Here is a 20,511-nt window from a genome sequence, read left to right as displayed (position 1 = left end):
CAGATCCATGGTTTGCCATTTCCCAATATTGTCGATCATCTTCTGTTCGCAATCGGCATTGGGATCTTTGTAAGACATCGTCGATGTCCGATTACATCGTCACATCGGCCAGCCCAAGAGCCTACATGACTTGGACTGACGTACCGGCTTAGATTTCCATGGCAGTTTGGAAAAGGAGGGGCACAAGTGGGCCGCGACTGCCTCTCTCGACTAGGGAAACTTTGTATTGCCTCTTTGCGTGAGCAAGCGTTGTGAAGGCCGCTGCACTGAAGACATGCTTTCTCGTTGAGCCGTGCAGCTTGGGAAAGAACTGTACCCAGCGGAAATTCATGCGCTCACAATGAATGTAAACAGTCTCACCAAGCGCCACTACCGTGTGAGCTTGGCACAGGCAAACAAAGCAGTGCTTGTGTATGTCAGATGGGGGATATAATGCTTGCAAGAGGGAAAACATTTGAGAAATGCCATCTTTATAAAGATGTCGTTAAGCAAATTGCTGTTTTAGATTCTTTTTACTGAACAAAACACAATTCAGCACAATAGCAAACACAGAAGGCGCAGAAATGTTTTTATCGCGACCCTGAAGAGAAAGATTCTTACCAAATGGTGCTGTGCTCGGTTTATATGCCCGCGATGAAGCGCATAAGGGGACAAGTGCCAAGTGCCCTCTTCCAATAAGATTGGCAAGATTATAAAGGTCTTTGGAGATCGCCACTCCTAGGAGGGGAGTACCCATAGTGTCAGCTACTGACGCAGTGTTGAAGTAACCGACTTAAAGGGAACTCATATGTTTATGATATATCATTCCTCTCTAGTTGTATTTTCTCTTTTTGTTTTTCACCAAAGACATAACAGCATACAGACTTGGAGCAACTTAAGGGTGGAGAATTTTTACAATACTCAAAGTTTTTGTATGTATTAAGTCTTATTTTTATGTTTTTGCTGAATAACAGGGTTTTTTGGAGTTTAGTTCTCACAAAGAGGCTCAAAATATGGTAAGTCACTACAAGTTGAAACCAGCCTTCATCAAGGAGAACCTAATCATCCTGTATTTATCACTAACAGCAGACAGCATTCATGTGAGTAGGAATCCCATCGATCACATTTCACAATGTCACTTTAAAATCCAGATTTACCATTAATTTCCTGGATAATTACAACATTTGGAATATTTCTTGTTGGCAGCCACCATTCATGTTTGATGAGCCTTTGCAAAAACGAGCAAAACGTTCAAGCTTACCTTCAGTAGTTTGCCTTTCACGTTTGCCTGCTGGGGAGGGTGTTGAGGCTGAGGTCTTGGAGCTTGCAGGCATGTTCGGTGAGGTGCAGCAGTCAGAGTTCACAAACAGTAAGGTAGTGTTAACTTGTGCTCACAGTGTAGAAACACAGCTGATTATTTTTTTCTCTTCAGGTTCTTTTTCCAAAATATAATAAGGTTATTTGTGTGTGTCCAGGCCTTGATAGAAATGGTTAACTGGCGAGATGCAGACATCATGGTGAAGTATTACTCCAGTAACCCACTAAGGATTCAGGGCAAAAGTGTCAGAGTTACCATGACCAACATCACAAGCCTGCGGTAAGAGACTCTTTTACTCTTCTGATGTTCAGAGCCCTAAAAAGATATTTAGACTTTACTATATATATTCAAAAGTTTGAAACCACTAAGAAATGTTATTTTTTGAAAGAAATTGATCATTTTATTCACCAAGGTTAAATTATATTGATAAAAAATTAAGGTAAATGCATTTATAACTATTATTTCTATTTCAAATAAAAGTACTTGCTGCAGTGACAGCTGTGCAGACCTTAGGTATTCTAATGGATGTAAAGTTTCATCCCATGCTCTCTGTATCATTTACCGTTTTTGTGATTGGATTGTTGGGCACCTCTCACAGACCATATTTTTAAATTGTTAGTATCGGCTGATACATTTTACTGTTCGACTGATTAGTTTTGCAAGCCATGATGGCCGAGAATTGCCTGGTTGCATGTGGAGCCGTCTGAAACATGTAAATGACCACAGTTCATTTTATTTTGACATGCCATGGTGTTACAAAAATACAGACCATTACTCAAAACCTCAAACCTTATCATCCACCCATAATACTAATCGTTTAGCATCCAATATTATTTTATTTATTTTTTTGCCCATTTTACTTTCTTTCTTACAAACCTCAATTCCAAAAAAAATGCCCGTGTTAAATGTAAAAATTATTAGCAAATACTTCTTAATCTGAATTCCATTGAAAACAGTAAAAAGACAAGATAATTCATGTTTTAACGTCAACTTTTAACCTCAAGGAACTCTGCCTTAAAGGTCATCGTTCCAGAGTCTTCTCTTCACTGTTGCAGATGAAAGTTTTGTTTGGTGTGTACTGTTAAATGTATCTGCCAGCTCAGGAACTGAGTGGTGTCTGTTTGAAATGTAATTTTTAAGTATATAGTAGATGTTGAACCCGGAAGGACCGTTTACATTCCAGTAATTCAATTTTCAATTAAGAGGAACTAAAAAATGGAAAACAAATGTTTTTTGATTATCTTTCAATATTTCAAAATTGAAAAACAGAAAAACAATTCATTTTTCTTTTTCTCTTTTGTTGAAACGAGTAGAAAAATCACAGGAAAACAAAAACAGAAAAATGGCATATTTTTCAATGTGTTATACGTATTACACCAAAAGTTGATATTCAGTGCCAGAAACATATGCAAAACATGCTCGTTCAGCCCCCACCTACACTTTCTAATAAAAAAAATGCATTATTAACATTTAGCGTGCTCTTTAGACATCTGTGAATTGTCCAAATACAGTCCAAATACACTCACAGAGCACTTTATTAGGAACCCTATACTACTACTGGCTAGGTCCTCCCTTTGCTCTCAAAACAGCCTCAGTTCTTCTACCATAGCCTTTCTGTCAGCTCAAATCAGTCTGGCCATTCTACGTTGACCTCTCTCATCAAGAAGGTGTTTCCGGTGGGGGCCTGAGTAGCTCAGTGAATATTGATGCTGACTACCACCCCTGGAGTCGCGAGTTCGAATCCAGGGTGTGCTCAGTGACTCCAGCCAGGTCTCCTAAGCAACCAAATTGGCCCAGTTGCCAGGGAGGCTAGAGTCACATGGGGTAACCTCCTCGTGGTCGCGATTAGGGGTTCTTGCTTTCAATGGGGCACGTGGTAAGTTGTGCGTGGAACGTGGAGAGTAGCATGAGCCTCCACATGCTGTGAATCTCCGCGGTGTCATGCACAGCGTGCCACGTGATAAGATGCGCAGATTGACTGTCTCAGAAGCGGAGGCAACTCCGCCACCCTGATTGAGTTGAGTAACCGCGCCACTACGAGGACCTACTAAGTAGTGGGAATTGGGCATTCCAAATTGGGAGAAAAGGGGATAAAATAAAAAAAAGGTGTTTCCGTCCACAGAACTGCCGCTCACTGGATGTTTTTTGGCACCATTCTGAGTAAATTCTGGAGACTGTTGTGCGTGAAAATTCCAGGAGATCAGCAGCTACAGAAATACTCAAACCAGCCCATCTGGCACCAACAATCATGCCACGCTCGAAATCACACAAGAAGAAAACTATCAAATACACACTTTGATGCTGTGGCCACTAATAATATAGATTATACATATCTTTGAAGAAACCTATGTCCAGTGGGCCGCAATATTTCCGAAATTCCCAGTAAAATTTAGTCTCCCAATCTGCCCCTGCTGTCTTGCATTATGTTACCGTTAATAGTTTAGTATTTTAAATTTGTAACATTTAAAATTAGCGCATCAGTTTTTTCATTTTAATCATCTTTTCTGTTCATGGTAAGTGACCATGGGAAAAAGGCACTTTAAATGCAAGAACGCAAAAGAAGCCTAAAGTGCTATGCCTGTATACAAAGTAATGATAAAACATAGCAATAGGATAAAAATAGAGCATGAAGAAAAAGAACGAAAACCTTTATCTCCAAGTGAGGTGATTACTGTAAATATTGTTGGCTAAAAGTGATAACTAATGAAATAAAATAATATATATGAATGCTGGAAGCACTTGAATTTGGTACTTGAACACATGCACTTGAACCTAAAATGAAGCGTCAACTTCCGGTGTCAACTTTCTGTGTAATACGTATAATTATAATACATTGAATAACCAAGAGTTTTTTTTTCTGTTTTTGTTTTCCTGCAATTTTCTTTTTCTTGCTGCAAAGGAGAAAAGAACAAATGACAAATTTTTCCTGTTTTTCAATTTTGGAATTTTGAAAGATAATTAAAAAAGATAATAATTTTTTTAATTTATTCATTTGTCTGTCTTAAATGAAAATTTTATTAGCAGAACTAAGGAAGGTATAATGCACAGTCATCCGGTCATTATTGCAAAATAAACCTGACAGGTTGATCAGCACCCCGATGTACATCTTGTAGAATATAACAGTGCCACTTACCAAATAAAGAAATATATGGACATGAAGTATATATAGTTGAAATTATCTTACTTGTTTTATCTTAAATAGACATAAAGCTTTCCCTAATAAAATAGTTTATAGCAGAGTAGAAAACATTTGGCCTAGAAATCAGACAAACATTGCAACAATGAAATTATACAGTATATTATTATTAATCTGCAATCAAAGTTTTTTTTCTTTGCGCTAGTTAGTTAACATATTGAGCTACAATGTAACATCTCTCCCTCTGTTACTTTAAGTTGGTATGAAAAGAGAGAGAGAGCATGGAGTGAGACAAAAGACATAAAAGTACCACCAGTATGTTGCCATGGACAATGGTCAACTACAGTTTAGCAGTCATTATCTTAAAAAGAACTGACTATTAAACTGTATGATTGACCAATCTGAATCAAGTATTCAAAACAGACTTGTGATAATAGCTAAATAAAACCCTTTTGCAGAGAGAACAGTCCTGATCCTCTGTTCAGAAAATCTGATTCAAGCAAAAACAGCAGACAGAGAGAGGAGTCGTCCTCAAGCAACAAGGACAAAAACAACAGCTCCAGCCAGGAAGCCACAGCCGTCCATGTTGAGAGAGAAAATGAGGGAATGCAAAGGGAAGATGAGAAGGTGCTTGGTGATAAGGAAGGAATTCAGATGGAGGACAAACCTGCACTGCTTGATAATAAGACTAGTGAAATCTCGGCTAATAAAGAGGAGGGAGAAAAAAAGGATGAAGAGGAAAGGACAGAAGAAGAGGAATCCGCTGCTAAGGCAGAAGAGAATAGAGAGAGACCTTCAGAGGAGAATCTAGAGGAACAGGTCAGTTTTTTGTTGTTTTGGTGCACACTTTAAGCTGGTGTCTCCCTAGCCGAAACTACTTCCGACTGTCAGTTTTGTTTCATTTATGCAAACATTTCTCAGTCAGAGGGAGTCATAACTTGCACCAGTGGGAAGGTATTTATTTGTTGGATTTTTCACCTTTTTCTCCCAATTTGGAATGCCCAATTCCCAATGTGCTTTTAAGTCCTCGTGGTCACGTAGTTCGGGTGGCGGAGGAAGAATCCCAGTTGCCTCCACGTCTGAGACCATCAACCTGCACATCTTATCACGTGGCTTGAGCACGTTGCCATGGAGACATGTCGCATGTGGAGGCTTCACGCCATCCACCGCGGCAACCATGCTCAACTCACCACGCGCCCCACCGAGAACGAACCATATTATAGCGACCACGAGGAGTTTACCCCATGTGACTCTACCCTCCCTAGCAACCGGGCCAATTTGGTTGCTTAGGAGACCTGGCTGGAGTCACTCTGCACGCCCTGGGATGCGAACTAGTGAGCTAGCGAACTCCAGGGGTGGTAGCCATCGTATTTTACCACTGAGCAACCCAGGCCCCCTCAGTGGGAGGGTATTAACAGCCGCACCGACTCCACCGATTTCCTGCTGAGATTATGGTCTTGCAAGCTGAGAATTAACCTCTGTTGTGTTTTAAAAAAAATTTCCTTCACCGAGTTGGGCTCTTTTGGTCATATTGACCACGTTTACATGCACTTAAGAAAGCGGGTTATTCCAGGGTTTTTGCAGAAAGTGGCGTTCTGAAACGTCATTTAAACGAGATTGCCGATTTCCTTACGCCGTTTAAGGGATTAAGAGAAAGTGGTTTAACACACCTAGGTTTCTCCCGGATAAAGCTGCTTATGTGGCCAGGTTAACACATAAGCGGCGCTCTAACAGGTTTTTGAAGAGTGCGCATGTGCGTGAATAGACCGAATAACACACGGCATAGGATGGAGCCAAACAACAAGTCAACAAAACATTTCTTGGAGTACAGTGGGAAAAGCACATACACTACAAACTATACCCATTTATAAACACCACTGTAAAGTATTGACGGTCCCTCACATTCGTGTATATGCGCTAGTACATTGAGGGAATCCTGGAGTTTTACATAAGAGGGAAACCCCACTATTGAAACGCAATTCCACTGCAATTGGTGATAGAAAGGTAAGGAAACAAACACAGCAATAACTCTGGAATATCTGGAAATAAAGCAAAGGAACGGAGAATAAAATAATGAAGTTTTCCTCGAATGCCATATTTGTTATTTACACAAGCGTCGCGGGGAAATTACATTGTTGTGGAGGAAGCTGCTTACAGACCGAGACGCATGTATACGGGAGTAAAGAGTAAGCTGCTTATACAGTGCATGTAAACAGGAACGCTGCTTTCTCACAATAACCCGCTTTCTCGCAATAAGCCACTTTCTAGTCTCCATGAAAACGTAGTCATTGAAGTAATGACAACAAGACATTGTCTTGCTCTGATCTAATTTGATCCAATCGCAAGCACCAGTTGTAATTCATGTTGATTGTGTTTTTCTGGGTTTTTCCTTCACTCCTACTAGTGCCCGACTGATATTTCGGCCGGCCGATATCATCGGCCGATTTTAGCCTTTCACCGATATATCGGTATCGGCGTATATTTTACCGATATGCGCCGATATGAAAACTTTTTTTCAGAACATATAATGCAGAAAACAATGCTTTAGAATTGGTGTCATAGTGTAGTTTGTCCAGCAGAGCGCACTCCAACTCCACTGTTTACAGAGCTGACCCTGAGCTGATGGTGGCTCTGCAGACAGGGCAGAGTTAAGCGGTGTCTCGGTAAGTTAACTAGTTTGTGAAATACATACTGGAAACTTAATAAACAATGACCCCATCATTTTCCCTTTTCAATATATCTAATATAACATTAGCCATGTCCCTGACAACCATGTCACTCATGTCTGTTTGCTGTTAGCCAGCTATAGTTTGTCAGTGCAGTCAGTAATGTAGCAGATTGAAAGGTAAACATCAGAGCATCTTTTTGCAGCTCATCAGACAATGGTGCGGTGGTGGATTGTGTCTGATGAGTGTTGATTTCATGCTATGTTGTTGCGTAGTTGGTGAGACACAATGCTGGAAAGTAAAATAAACAACATCCATTTTTTACTCTCCATGACAACAAGCTTATAGCTAACTAGCTAATCATGTATCTACTTTCAGTAACTAAACATTTTAGCACATCAAAATATAGCTAATGATTTCACAAGTGTCGACATAATATTTTTCCATTTAACTCTAGCGCATAAACTTTATATCGATACATCAATGTCGTGAAAAACTGGTTTGGAAACACTTTTTGTCGAGAAAATTGGCATTAATGCAAAAATGTAGTGTCATATGACAGAATTTACCCTAATCAATGGCCTGTGTTAATCATGACTACAAGGTATAGGATCCTTGAAAGCCAATTTATTGTACGTGATTATGGATTGATCTGAACGGCATAAAGATCCGATCACTGCAAACATGACACTCCAGGAGTGCCAACACAAATATCTCGTATCATGCACACTGACAGGTGCACGGAGAACAAATGAATGGCCACTGTTTACGATTAATTTAATCGCGGTAGACATCTGTTTATTTATTAAAGTTGCTTTTACACACCATTCAAAATAATAGGCGGCAGTCATGGAATTAGCCCACAATACAAAAAACAAAATTTCTGTGCACAAAGAGGTTTTAAATTAAAAATAAATACACAATACTAGAAGAAAAGCTTCAGTGTGTTTTTTTTGGAACACTAATATAGCCAAATTATATTAAATTATTGTTTAGCTTACTTTTGAAAAAATTCTGGCAAAATTTCCTGTATTAAATTACCAAACGAAAACGCATTAAATTAAAAAAAATAAATTACCAAACGAAAAAAAATATATATATTTTTAAATGTAAATTGCATTATGACGCTAAAATTAATTTTAGATGATAAACAAGTTCAGTTGGTCGTTAAAAGTTGTGGGACAAATATACGGGTATAATGCAGTTGAGATGGCAATACTTTAGATTAGATGATTGTTCAAAATAGCCTATTGAATATCAGGAATGTATCATATGTAAACCCTGATATTACACCGCATCAATTTTTCTTTAATAGCTGTGCACACAGCATATACACATCGATTGATTGTCCTTATACTAAGACCGGAAATTTCTCCACTACTTGGTGCAGGTTGCCAGCTTGAACAGGGCCATGACGATGCGCTGAACCGGTGGCAACCTGCGATAGGCGCAACATCAGGACTAATATTACAGTCCTATCAGAAGGGCAACTGCTCCCTTTTGATTGCAATTCCTCCTCTTCTAATTGCATTTATTTGTGAAATTAAAATGACCGTTAGCTTATTTCAATTAATTGTCTAAATACTCTACCCATTTTACCAAAACTTCGGAGGAAAAACATTAGGGACATCTGGGAGGCGAATTAGCGATAAACACACATTTCTGTATGTGTTGTTCTTTGCGATAAACCAAAACTTATACGACAAAGTGTTTTTTGTTATGCGGCAGAAGACGGCAAATTTCGCAAAAACATGTTTGCGCGTTTTCACTTTGTCGATAACAAAATAGCGTGAAAAGTGGATGGAAACTAGGCTATTGTTGTCAGCTGAGTGGAAGCTAATGTGTAAACATGTATTCACCAAACTGTTTTGTTCAGGATTCACAGTTTGGTACCCCCTTCAACTGAACAATTCCAGCCGTTGCATTTATAAAATGTAATATTTAAAAGTCTGGTTTTCCACCGTTGAAAGTTTCCCCTGAAGTTGTATAGCAGAATACGGTGTAACACCGCTGCTTATCTGTTTATCTTGACTCGGCAGTATTACTGTAGTCAGCATTTGACTGATACTAAACAGTACTGACGTTTATTTAGCTATTTATTTTATTTTTATTTATTCTTTATTTTAATGGTCAGCATTTGACTGATACTAAACAGTACTGATGTTTATTTAGCTATTTATTGTATTTGTATTTATTTATTTTCTCAGTGTTCATTTCTAGAATTTGTTGACAGTGTATAATAATAATGTCAAATATTCTTTGATAAAAATATTTAAGAAATCAGCCTTCTTAGTACCTTTGCATAGTCATATCGGTGCAAAATCGGTGAAAAATCCACATAGAAAAGGTCTGTTTTCATTCCAGCTCAAAAATTACATATATCGACCACCATATCGGTAATCGGTGAATTTTCCCTCTCTAAAATCGGTATCGGTCTCAAAAATCCCGGTCGGGCTCTAATTCCTACAGCAATATCTGTACTGGCACACTGTGTTTTCTCCACAGCAAGTCTCTTTGTTAACAGGTTAAGAAGCCGACTTTCACCTAGCCATTTTGTAGTCACAGAGTTTATACTGTATATGTGTATTACCCTAATGGTGTAGTACCTGCTTTTAAAATGTATTACTATGTAAGCACTGGGTGAGTAGTTTAATTTATATTTTATAAATCCTGATGTTTTAGTAATGCATATTACTTGTTTTTTCATGGTGGAAGCCTAGGTAATAGAAGTTAACTTATTGTGAAACCATTATTTGGATAAAGTAACATTTATTGACTTGAATTTTAATTTTCAAATTATCAGTTTCTCGTTTTTGTATATGTTAGAACAATCTGCTATAAAAATACTTGAAATGGCCATCCCTAGTGCCAACATTTCTGCCAACAGGTTTTTTTTATTTTTTTTTTTATTTTTTTTTTATGCATGTATATAAAAATAATACATTCAGTCATGCAACAGTGTGAAGGTAAGTGATGACAATTAGAGTTAACATCAACGGACGATAATGTTCTGTTTATTCTAAGAGCACGCTGCAGTTATGTTCACAGTCAAGAAAATGGATGTAGATGACCTGCTTCTGCTCTAAGTTTTGTAAAGAATCTAAAATAAAAACAGATGGATTCAACTTCATAGGTGACAAGACAAAGTTGTCTACATTAGCACTGGTAATTTTGTGTTACCAGCTTGCGTTAGCTTTTCATTATCTCATCTCCATTAATACTGAAGAAGAATGCAGAAGAAACATTGCCGGTTCTTGAGCAGGAGTTTCCATTTTTTTTTGTGTGTGTAAAAAGTGGCGATCCACTGCTAGATTGTGTTATTTTGAAGATGAGTGCACCTTACAGCTCGAACCCTTTAAAGTTGGATGGACTTTGACTGGCTGTCAGTCGTTCATCAGCTGGAAACAAAATCGCTCTGAAAGTGATCCAAATGATATCGTTCCTCGGTGTCGTTATAGTTATTTTTATGGTGTGGACTCTTCTCTTACAGTTTGAATGATTTTTTAAAACTTTATGGTTTTAGTTATCATTATAGTTTTCGTTCTTGGTGTGAACAGACCTTTACATTAAAAATGGCCGTTTAATGTTGACATAATGTATTGAAAATATTAGTAGATGAAATCCTGAGAGAGAACCTTGCTGCATAATCAGTTATCATTTATATTGAAAACAGATAATATACTATATATTAAAGATAGATAGTATATTTTATTATATTTTATACTATTAATATTCTAATATTTATAATATTGTGAAGTTGGTCTTGGAAAATGTTTTATTTTTTTATTTTATTTTTTTAACAATGATATTGAGAACTGTTTGACACCACTAACATTGCTTTAGATGCAGTGTGACTAAATGTGAAGTGTTTACTGTCATATGTCTTTTTTTTTTTTTTTTCAGGAAAGTGTGGATGATGAAGAATTCCCAGAGAACCTAGAAGATTTTGTTACATTAGATGAACTGGACAACACTGCAGGGGCCGATTCAGCCTTAGGTACATAAAATTAATTGCTCCTGACACCTACCGAATCCCTTAGGGGTTCCTTCATTTTCCTGTATCCTAAGTTTTTGTTTTTCATATTTTAAATATTTATCATATTGTTTTTCCTTTCCCTGAGGCTAAAGCATTAGTCAAGTTTTTTACACAAATACAATTATAATTTAGTGTTTCATGACCATTTTCCACACTCTCTCTGACCCTTAGAATTAAACAGCATGATAGATAAAGATAAGGAATAATTGATTTATCGCATTAATTTCTTTATAATTAATCGTGCTAAATTAAAGTGTAAAACTTACAACTAACCATCATTTTGTGGAGAGACTGATTACAGAATACATCAAACTCTTATTTCAAATGATCATGAAAAATCTTGTGTTATGACCTCTGTTACATTTAGACTTTTAACATTTAATCCCACAATGCATATAGTTTAATCTTTGTCAGTAACTTTTTTTTTTTTCTTTTCATTTCTTCTAGATTCATCTGAGACACAGGTCAGTATTACAGCTCTCATTTGAAATCTTAGTTGTTGGATATCAGGTTACAAGCTATTTTTAGGATGGGATACTAGCATATTACTTGCTGAAATCTGTGCAGTATACTTGACTCATTTTTAAATAGTAAATAAAAGAATAGGCATTATTCCGCATTAAACATTTCAATAGTAGTAAGCTGCATTGCTACATGAACTCAGTGTTGCATGTTTAATTCAGTGAGTAGTGTCAAATATAAATGGTTATTTTGCCTTTTAATCCAATTATGAGTAAAAATGTCTAATTGCAGTGTTTTCACTGACACCCGGGTTTGAATACCACACCAAAAAGTATCAGCAACCAGACTTCTTTAATCTGCCACACCTCACATATAAACCTGTGAATTATACATAATAACAGGAACATTATTCACAGCACATCTGCTGATCATCAAATCATCATTTGAAGTCTGATACTGATTGCTCTAAAATATATTTTTGAATATGGTAAAATTGTACCTAAAGTTGAACTTTGGTGGCTACAACAGCAGTATTTTAAAAGAGAGAGGGTTTTTACCATGCCGACTTTTACCACGCTAAAGCACAACACGCTAAAACACTCCTAGAAGTTGTCTCTCTCAATTATTTAAGAACTGCATCTCTCTTTTCAAGCACCACTGCTAAAAGTATTAAACTCACTAGTCGACTTCATAAATATATCTGAATTTTAAAGACATTATACCAGTACAGGGGAAAAAGCTACAAGTCACTAGTGAACCCACTACAACTTAGAAGTCATCCTGAGGACTCCTAAATCCCTAAGAGTGAATCACAAACAATCTAAAGCATTGCTGCTGTCATCAATCCACGTTGCAATCGAGTCAGTGTTTTAAAATATTATAATGACATTGGGCCTCATTCATGAAACTTTCATAAATATGAGTATAGGTCTTTGCACACCAAAGATGAGGTGGTTATGAGAAGCGAATTGCAGACGAATGGCCCTTTCCCATAGGAAGTGACACGAATGTTCGCTGTAAGCACATTCATGCCTTTACAGTAGGTGGCTTAACACACCTTTGAGCTGGTCCGCCCTCCGGCCATCATGGTTGAGAAGAACTAACCACCTGACAAGTTTGCAAAACAAACAATACAAGCAAACTATTTCTCTAGCGAGCAGATCGAAAAAATAAAACCGATTTCTCTACAAGTTGCAGCAGAGATTTAGTTTGTTGTTGACACTTCACAAACTATTTCTGTTCACCTGCTGAACAAGTTGACTGACAGTATTATCAATTGTACTCCATCTGAGGTGTGATTAAAAAGTGTAAAAAATTATATTAAGAGATGTCTAGAGATGTTGCGATTATACTGTTTCACTTTTAACCGTGACTTAAAATGTCAACATTAATTTAGCCATAAGATTTAAGGATCTACAATTAAAAACCATGAAATGTTTTACACATGGCAAAAATATCATATTTACAGTATAATATCTAGTTATTGTGGCAGAACGACCCGCCCCTCCTTCTCGTCATCATGCCCCACCTCTTAAAGCCATCCTTCAGCCAGGCTCACAACAGCACTGGGCTGGAGACGAGGAGAGGCGCAACTTTATGAGCCTCGTTAGGGCAGCGGATGATGAGGCACACCTGATGTGAGTGGAGCATCATCAACACTGCCATAAAAATGCAGAGCATGCCTCTCCTTGGGGAGCCGGCTTCTGTTCTCCTTGTGTACACACTAGTGTCCTCGCAGATCCAGGGGTACAGCCGGGAGGGTACCGGCCAAGTTAGATTGCGGAAGCCCGCACCCTCTGCCATCTGGCGCAAATTAGATGCGATGTCGGGTGATTGGAGCACGTGCTTGGTTGAACTTTTTGAAGCAGCTCAGACTACCTGTTCTAATAGGCGGCTAGATGGAGTGCAACAGAATGGAAAAAGAAGGTCCTGAAACCGCATTTTAAATGCATTGCTTATGCTTTGATATGATGATAAGAGAGCAAGACGCAATGGCCAAAGACCTCCACCATAGTCATCGTTAGTGCTTGGCACAAAAGTAAAATTCAAATGCTCAGTTTGTGCATTTTTTTCATACATTTTTCAATTTCTAATTTTAATTTGACATCCTAACTGTGCGCATTATTATACTGTTCCAAACGTAGCCACCCTTTTAGCAATAGTAAACTGTTATCTAGAGCATGACTTGTGTGTGTTTTGTGTGTGCACTCTCACAGGGTGGTAAAGTATTGATGGTGTGGCCTGTCAAGAAGATTCCAGACTTGACAGAGGCTCTGAGCAGTCTGTGTGCACCCTTCAGCAGTCTGGTGAAGCATTCTTTGTCTTTGTACAAAAAAGAGGTCAGTTTCATGTGCTTTACTGAAACAAAAACAAACTTTAAACAAAACATTAAGGCATGATTTCACTTGGGGCTTTTAGACATTTAAGACATTACAGTGTAATTTTCTTCAAAGATGCTGTAAGAAAGCGCAATACAGATGGAGTGCATTTTCTTCTCTGAAGAGCATTGGAAAGTTTTATTTATCATAATGAATTACTGTATTTTGCAGAAATAATGTCACCTGACAATCGCACCTGGTAAAAATGGTATAATTTAGAAAAAAAACTCCCACAAATAAGTCAAACTGATAGCCTGATAGTGGTTGCATTTGGCTGGCATTAGGACCCTGGATTCGCCAACTTCCCTTCAGCTGCTCAGCACGTCAAGATGTGAAGTGACTGTGAAGATTACCTCAAAATCTGCACATTGTATCACATTTAGCAAGTTTTAAGGCCTTTCCACACTAAAGGCGACGCCATTATGAGAGACATATCACCAACGAATAGCCCTTTTTCCATAGAAAGCGGCGCGAATGTTCGCCGTTAGCGCATTCACGCCTTTACAATCGGTGGCGCTAATCGACAAGCAGTTTTATCCCAATATGGTAGGTGGCGCAACGCACCTTCAAACTGGTCCGCCCTCTGCCCATCACGGGTGAAAAGAAGAACTAACCTCTTGACAAGTCTGCAAGACAAGCAAACGAGTTCTCTTTCGAGCAGATCGAAAAATTAAAACGGATTTCTCTACAAGCTGTAGTAGCGACGATGAGTTTGTTGGTGATTTGCTCAAGAAAGAAAACATTCGAGACACTTCACAAACTATTTTAGCTCACCTGCTGGACAAGCTGACTGACAGTATTATCATGTAGATACAGTCTGAGGGGTGATTAGAAAGACTGTGCAATGCACACTCAGTGACTGTTAAAACAAATGTTTTATAGTATCTTATTGCCATGTACATCTACTTGTGTTATACATTTGCTCAAAACCCTGCATGTTAGGAATTAAATGTGATGACATTTAAATGCTCCAAGAGGCTATAAAACAAAAATCAACAACAGCACCGCTGTTAACAACTATAAACAATAGCACAGCAATAATGAGTTTCTGGAGACAGGACCACGTTTTATTTTTTATTCCATGGCATTTTGAATACAAAGACATATATACACTATAGTGGACTGCAAGTCACAGCAGTAGTATAAATATTATTCATATTTGGCGAAGAAAAACACTTAATATACATCAAGTTGTTTATTTGAAAAGGTGATACAAAGGCAAAGATGCTGCCATATACACTGATGAGCTAAAACATTATGAACACCTGCCTAATATGCTGTTGGTCCTCTGCATGGCGCCAAAACAGCACCGACCTGCCGAGGCATGGACTCTACAAGACCCCTGATGGTATCCAGTGGTATCTGGCACCAAGACAATAGCAGCAGATCCTTCAAGTCCTGTATGTTGCAAGGTGGAGCCACCTTTGATCGGACTTGTTGATCCAGCACATCCCACAAATGCTCAATCGGCTTGAGATCTGGAGAATTTGGAGGCCAGGGCAACACCTTGATCAGATCATCATGTTCTTCAAACCATTCCCGAACAATGTGTGCAGTGTGGCAGGACGCATTATCCTGCTGAAAGAGGCCACTGCTATCAGGGGATACCATTGCCATGAAGGGGTGTACCTGGTCTGCAATGATGTTTAGGTAGGTGGCACGTGTGTTATTGACATCCACATGAATGGCCAAACCCAGGGTTTCCCGGCAGAACATTGCCCAGAGCATCACACTCCCTCCATCGGCTTGTCGTCTTCCCACAGTGCATCCTGGTGCCATCACTTCCTCAGGTAAACTGGCTCACCACGTGATGTAAAAGAAAACGGGACTCATCGGACCAGGCGACCTTCTTCCACTGCTCCAATGTCCTTTTCCGATGTTCGCATGCCCATTGTAGGCGCTTTCGACGCTGGACAGGGGTCATCATGGGCACTTTGACCGATCTGCAGCTACACAGCCCCATACACAGCAGGGTGCGACGCACTCTGTGTTACACATTCCTCCCGTAACCATCATTAAAATTATCTGTGACTTGTGCCACAATAGACCTTATGTTGGTTTGGACCAGGCAGGATAGCCTTCATTGCCCTCACGCTACGCTGAGCCTTTGGCGCCCAACACCCTGCCACCGGTTTGTGGCTTGCCCCTCATCAGACCACTGTCGTTAGGTACTCAGCACTGCTGACTGGGAGTGCCCCACAAGCCTTGCTGTTTCAGAGATGCTCTGACCCAGTCGACCCAGGTCTTCTGCCCATTTCTCCTGCATTCAGCATGTTGGCTACAAGAACTGATTGTTCGCTTACCATCTAATCTACCTAGACCTTGACATGTGGCCTTGTTAGGAGATAATCAACGTTATCGCTTCACCTGTGAGTGGTCATAATGTTTTGGCTCATCTGTGTATATATTAGATATGAGAACCCATGTAAGATTTTGCAAAGGCAACAAAATGCAGCAATATATAATAAATTATGATGACAATCCACATAAGATCAGAACATGTTTAAGGGTATGCAAGGCAGTGATCCAGCACTATCATTAACATGTTAAGAGAACCCATTAAAAAAAAAGGTTTCAGTTTTTAAGGCATTAGATGAAAATGAACTACACATCCTCACTGCATTTTTAGGATTTCTTCCTTGAGTTACTTCAGTGTTTAATGTCGGTTGTCAACCAGTTGTTCTGGTTCTTTTAACTGCATCAGCTTCTGACACATGATCTAAAGCATATATTTTATTTGTCAGGGCATTTCATTGCTGGGTGAAGAAAAAACAATTGACGCACTGTGGAAAAAAGCTTTGCTTTGTCAGCGTGCGATTTGGTACGAATGTTTGCTCCAGGTTTGAATGGCTCTTTAGGAATCAATTTTTATTCAAAATGATGATCGTAGCGAAAAATTGCGGCGAAATTTTGCGTTTGGTGTGCAAAGTTTACTTTAAGGAATAGGATAAGTAATCGTTTTTCACATTTTGTTTGTTTCATGAAAAAAGAAAGACAAATAATCCACATCGGTTTATAACACACGTAACTCTGTGCTTGCATATACAATTGAAAAATTCAATATGCTTGTTGTATTCTATTAATTAAAATTAGTGATGTCGATCAAGCATGTTTCTGAAATTTGCAACCCTATTTCAAATGCACTAATTATCCTGTTAACCGTCTAAATTATTTTACTAGGTGTATGATAAAACGTCATTTTGTGAGGATGTGAAGAGTAAATAAGTAAAACGTCACTTTGGGCTATAAGTCACAGTACCTTTCGAAAGACAAAACAGCGAAAATACAGTAGTTCCTTTGGATGTTTCAAAAGCAATTCCTAACGTTACAGGCGAGTAAAGACATAAGAGAGTATGCTTAATACGTTTAGGCTACTTGTCTCTTTCTCTACATGTGTGCTTGATTACTGTATGTTTGCTCAGTGTGCACATGCATGCCAACAAAATAAAGGGAGTGAAATCATTGTGACCAAAATCGTATTTGTAGCACAAGTAGGAACAGAGCAGAACATTTTCATTATAAAGTAGTACTACAAAAGTTATCTGTGTATACTAAATGGATTAAGACAACAGATATGATTCCTTTATCTCTTACCCAAAACATTGTTACACTTAAATAACTTCGATTAAATAATGCATTTAGATTTTGTGATGCTTTGGTGATCAGCTACAGTGTAGTGTCCTGTATTTGATGTTAATAATAGTGGCGTTAATACTTCTTAAAAAAATTAAACATGATACCCTCAAACCATCAGCCCCACTATACTGTACTTGAAAATAAAAACATTACTAAATACGTTTTGGAAGCGGTGAGTGCCAAAAAGGAAGTATTTGTAATCTTATTTGGTAAGATAAAAATAGTATTGATACATCCCATTAGGTTCTCTCAACATTTTTTATGTTGTACGGATTTTATTTGTTTTCAATCGCTACCACATGACAGAAGTACTGGTCGATACTATAATACAAAGCAATCCAACAAGGCCAGTATTGCAGTGTTGGTAGTATTAAGTGAAATTTCATAATTTCAGTAGTGTGTTGGGTTGCCACTTGATGTCCAATGTAAAATTTGGGTTTTAAAGCAATATCAGTTGACAACCACTGACATACACTTTCAGTTTGAATAATTGCACGATTTTCAGGTTTTACCGTGTGTGTGTGTGTGTGTTCCTCCTTGTAGGCTATGATAGAATTGGAAACTGTTGAAAAAGCCCAAGAAATGCTGAGGTTCTACAAAGACCACAAGGCAACAATCTGTGGCCATCCTGTGTCTGTTTTTATGTGCAATTCCATGAAAACAATAGAGGTATTGTTAAGACAAAAACACACCAATAACATCATTTTTAATAGCGACTCATTTATTCAACCAGTATAATAATGTCACTGCTTCTCTTAAAGCCTTTTTTATTTATTTTTTAAGAATAAATTACAATTCTGTCATCTACTCACCCTCATGTGACTTAAAAATGTATGATTATCCCCCCATGGAACACAAAGGGAAATGTTTTGCAGAATGTTCAGACTGCTCTTCCATTCAGTATAAAACTTGAGCGGAGAGCCACAAACACAACATAAACTGTAGCAGTGAGCAGAAAAGACGTAAACAACGAAAGAGAAGGAAAATATGCATTTTTTATATAGTTGTTGCAATAATGTTTGAGGCCTAACTATTAAAGTTGTATGACAAGAGTTACTACTAGAGTGACTGACGTTTCTAGAAGATTTCCTTTTTAAGTGTACCACCTTTGATCAGATCAAAACATCTAAGTACCACCTGGTCACCACCAGTGTTCCCCTCTTTTTTTTAACATTGAACACAATGTCATCCACACATGCTTTTTGTCAATAAATAAATTGTATTTATGATTTTAGAACCCATTTACACATTTTGAAATTATTTTGTAAACCAATTCAAACACGCTAATATTTAAAAAATATATTTTGGGATTTGGAGCCATAAATGTATTTTCAAAGCATCTTTCTTGGCTGAGGCTGTCATTCTGCCGAACACCATCTATTGTGTTTCATGGAAGAAAGAAAGGTTATATGGTTTTGGAACAACATAAAGGTGACTAAATGATAGAATTTTCATTTTTGGTTTAACTATTCTTTTAAAGTAAAAAGATGGTAATGATTTCATGATTTCCTCATACCCTTTTAGACCCCTAGTGGGAGATCTGTTTTCATCAGTGGTTTCCCCAATAAGTATATATGGCAGAAACACACAGCATACAGAGCCCTTTTTAATCTGGCCAAGCCCTTTGGAAAACTGACTGGCTACTTTCTAAACAAGCAACTGGGAACGGTATGTATGCACATTTACAACTTTTGTTTTTTCCCTAATCACTTTCCATATGATGTTACATATCCTTCAAGTGGAGTCAAAAATAATGATGGGTTCCGTGCACACAAATTACCTAGCAAAGTTGTATACTAGTGATAAATATGGAACAAGGATGTACAGTCAGTATGTAGGCCGTGATTGTTTCAATACACAGTCAGTAAAATATGAGTCATTCTATAGTGCCTTTAAAAACAAATTTTGTTGGAATTTCTGTAGGATTAAAAAAATTATTTCAGACAAATAATGTCTTTAAAAGCTAATACACTCACTTAGCACTTTATTAGGAACACTATGGTCCTAATAAAGTGCCTGATGCGGTCTGCTGTTGTAGCCCATCCGCCTCAAGGTTTGACATGTTGTGCATTCTGAGATGCTATTCTGTTCACTACATTTGTACAGAGTGGTTATATGAGTTACCATAGACTTTGTCAGTTCGAATCAGTCTGGCCATTCTCTGTTGACCTCACTCATCCACAAGGCGTTTCTGTCTGCAGAACTGTCGCTCACTGGATGTTTTTTGTTTTTGACACCATTCTGAGTAAACTCTAGAGACTGTTGTGCTTGAAAATCACAAGGAGATCAGCAGTTACAGAAATACTCAAACCAGCCATCTGACACCAAAAATCATGCCACGTCGAAATCACTGAGATCACATTTTTTTCCCCATTCTGATGGTTAATGTGAACAATAACTGAAGCTCCTGACCTGTATCTGCATGATTTTATATGTTGCATTGCTGCGACATGATTGGCTGATTAGATAATCGCATGAATAAGTAGGTGTACTCGTGTTCATAATAAAGTGCTCAGTGAGTTTATATTGCATTGTGCCATTTTAAGCTGAATTATTAAAATTAAAGATGCTGTAAGTTATTATTTTCTTTTTTGTAAAAACAATTATAGGTATGCAGAAAATGTTCCTACTCCCTGAAAGATATCACTGAAATAAGTGATGTGTAAAATACATCTCAAGACTGTGTAAATTGATCAGCCAGAAGACTTTGATGTGCTTTCTGCCTGTCAGTCATTTTGCGCATGCTTACAGTGTAGTAGTTACAACTGATCATTCAGGTTTAATGGCATATTCAGATTCATCAGTCAGCTGAGGGCGGGATTTTGCTACTGTTGTGTTTGACAACCGTGAGAAGACACATTGCTTCTCTTCTGCTCGCTGTCGGTCTCATCTCTATTCAA

The 20,511-nt window shown here is 38.1% G+C and overlaps 1 protein-coding gene across 1 annotated transcript in view; it reads left to right on the top strand.

Moving 5' to 3' along the window:
* The window catches only part of LOC127426011 (matrin-3-like), a 55,699-nt gene that overhangs the window by 15,845 nt on the left and 19,343 nt on the right, over positions 1–20,511 (top strand). Inside the window, exons 6-14 of the mRNA XM_051672432.1 lie at positions 954–1,079; positions 1,186–1,353; positions 1,455–1,576; positions 4,892–5,252; positions 11,003–11,096; positions 11,583–11,599; positions 13,814–13,936; positions 18,155–18,280; positions 19,136–19,279. Of these exons, the coding sequence (XP_051528392.1) occupies positions 954–1,079; positions 1,186–1,353; positions 1,455–1,576; positions 4,892–5,252; positions 11,003–11,096; positions 11,583–11,599; positions 13,814–13,936; positions 18,155–18,280; positions 19,136–19,279 (1,281 nt within the window). The remainder of the gene's footprint in view (positions 1–953; positions 1,080–1,185; positions 1,354–1,454; positions 1,577–4,891; positions 5,253–11,002; positions 11,097–11,582; positions 11,600–13,813; positions 13,937–18,154; positions 18,281–19,135; positions 19,280–20,511) is intronic.

The sequence above is a fragment of the Myxocyprinus asiaticus genome, chromosome 3 (assembly GCF_019703515.2).
Source record: "Myxocyprinus asiaticus isolate MX2 ecotype Aquarium Trade chromosome 3, UBuf_Myxa_2, whole genome shotgun sequence".
In the NCBI taxonomy this organism is placed as follows: domain Eukaryota; kingdom Metazoa; phylum Chordata; class Actinopteri; order Cypriniformes; family Catostomidae; genus Myxocyprinus; species Myxocyprinus asiaticus.
This window is presented reverse-complemented; position numbering and strand designations above follow the sequence as displayed.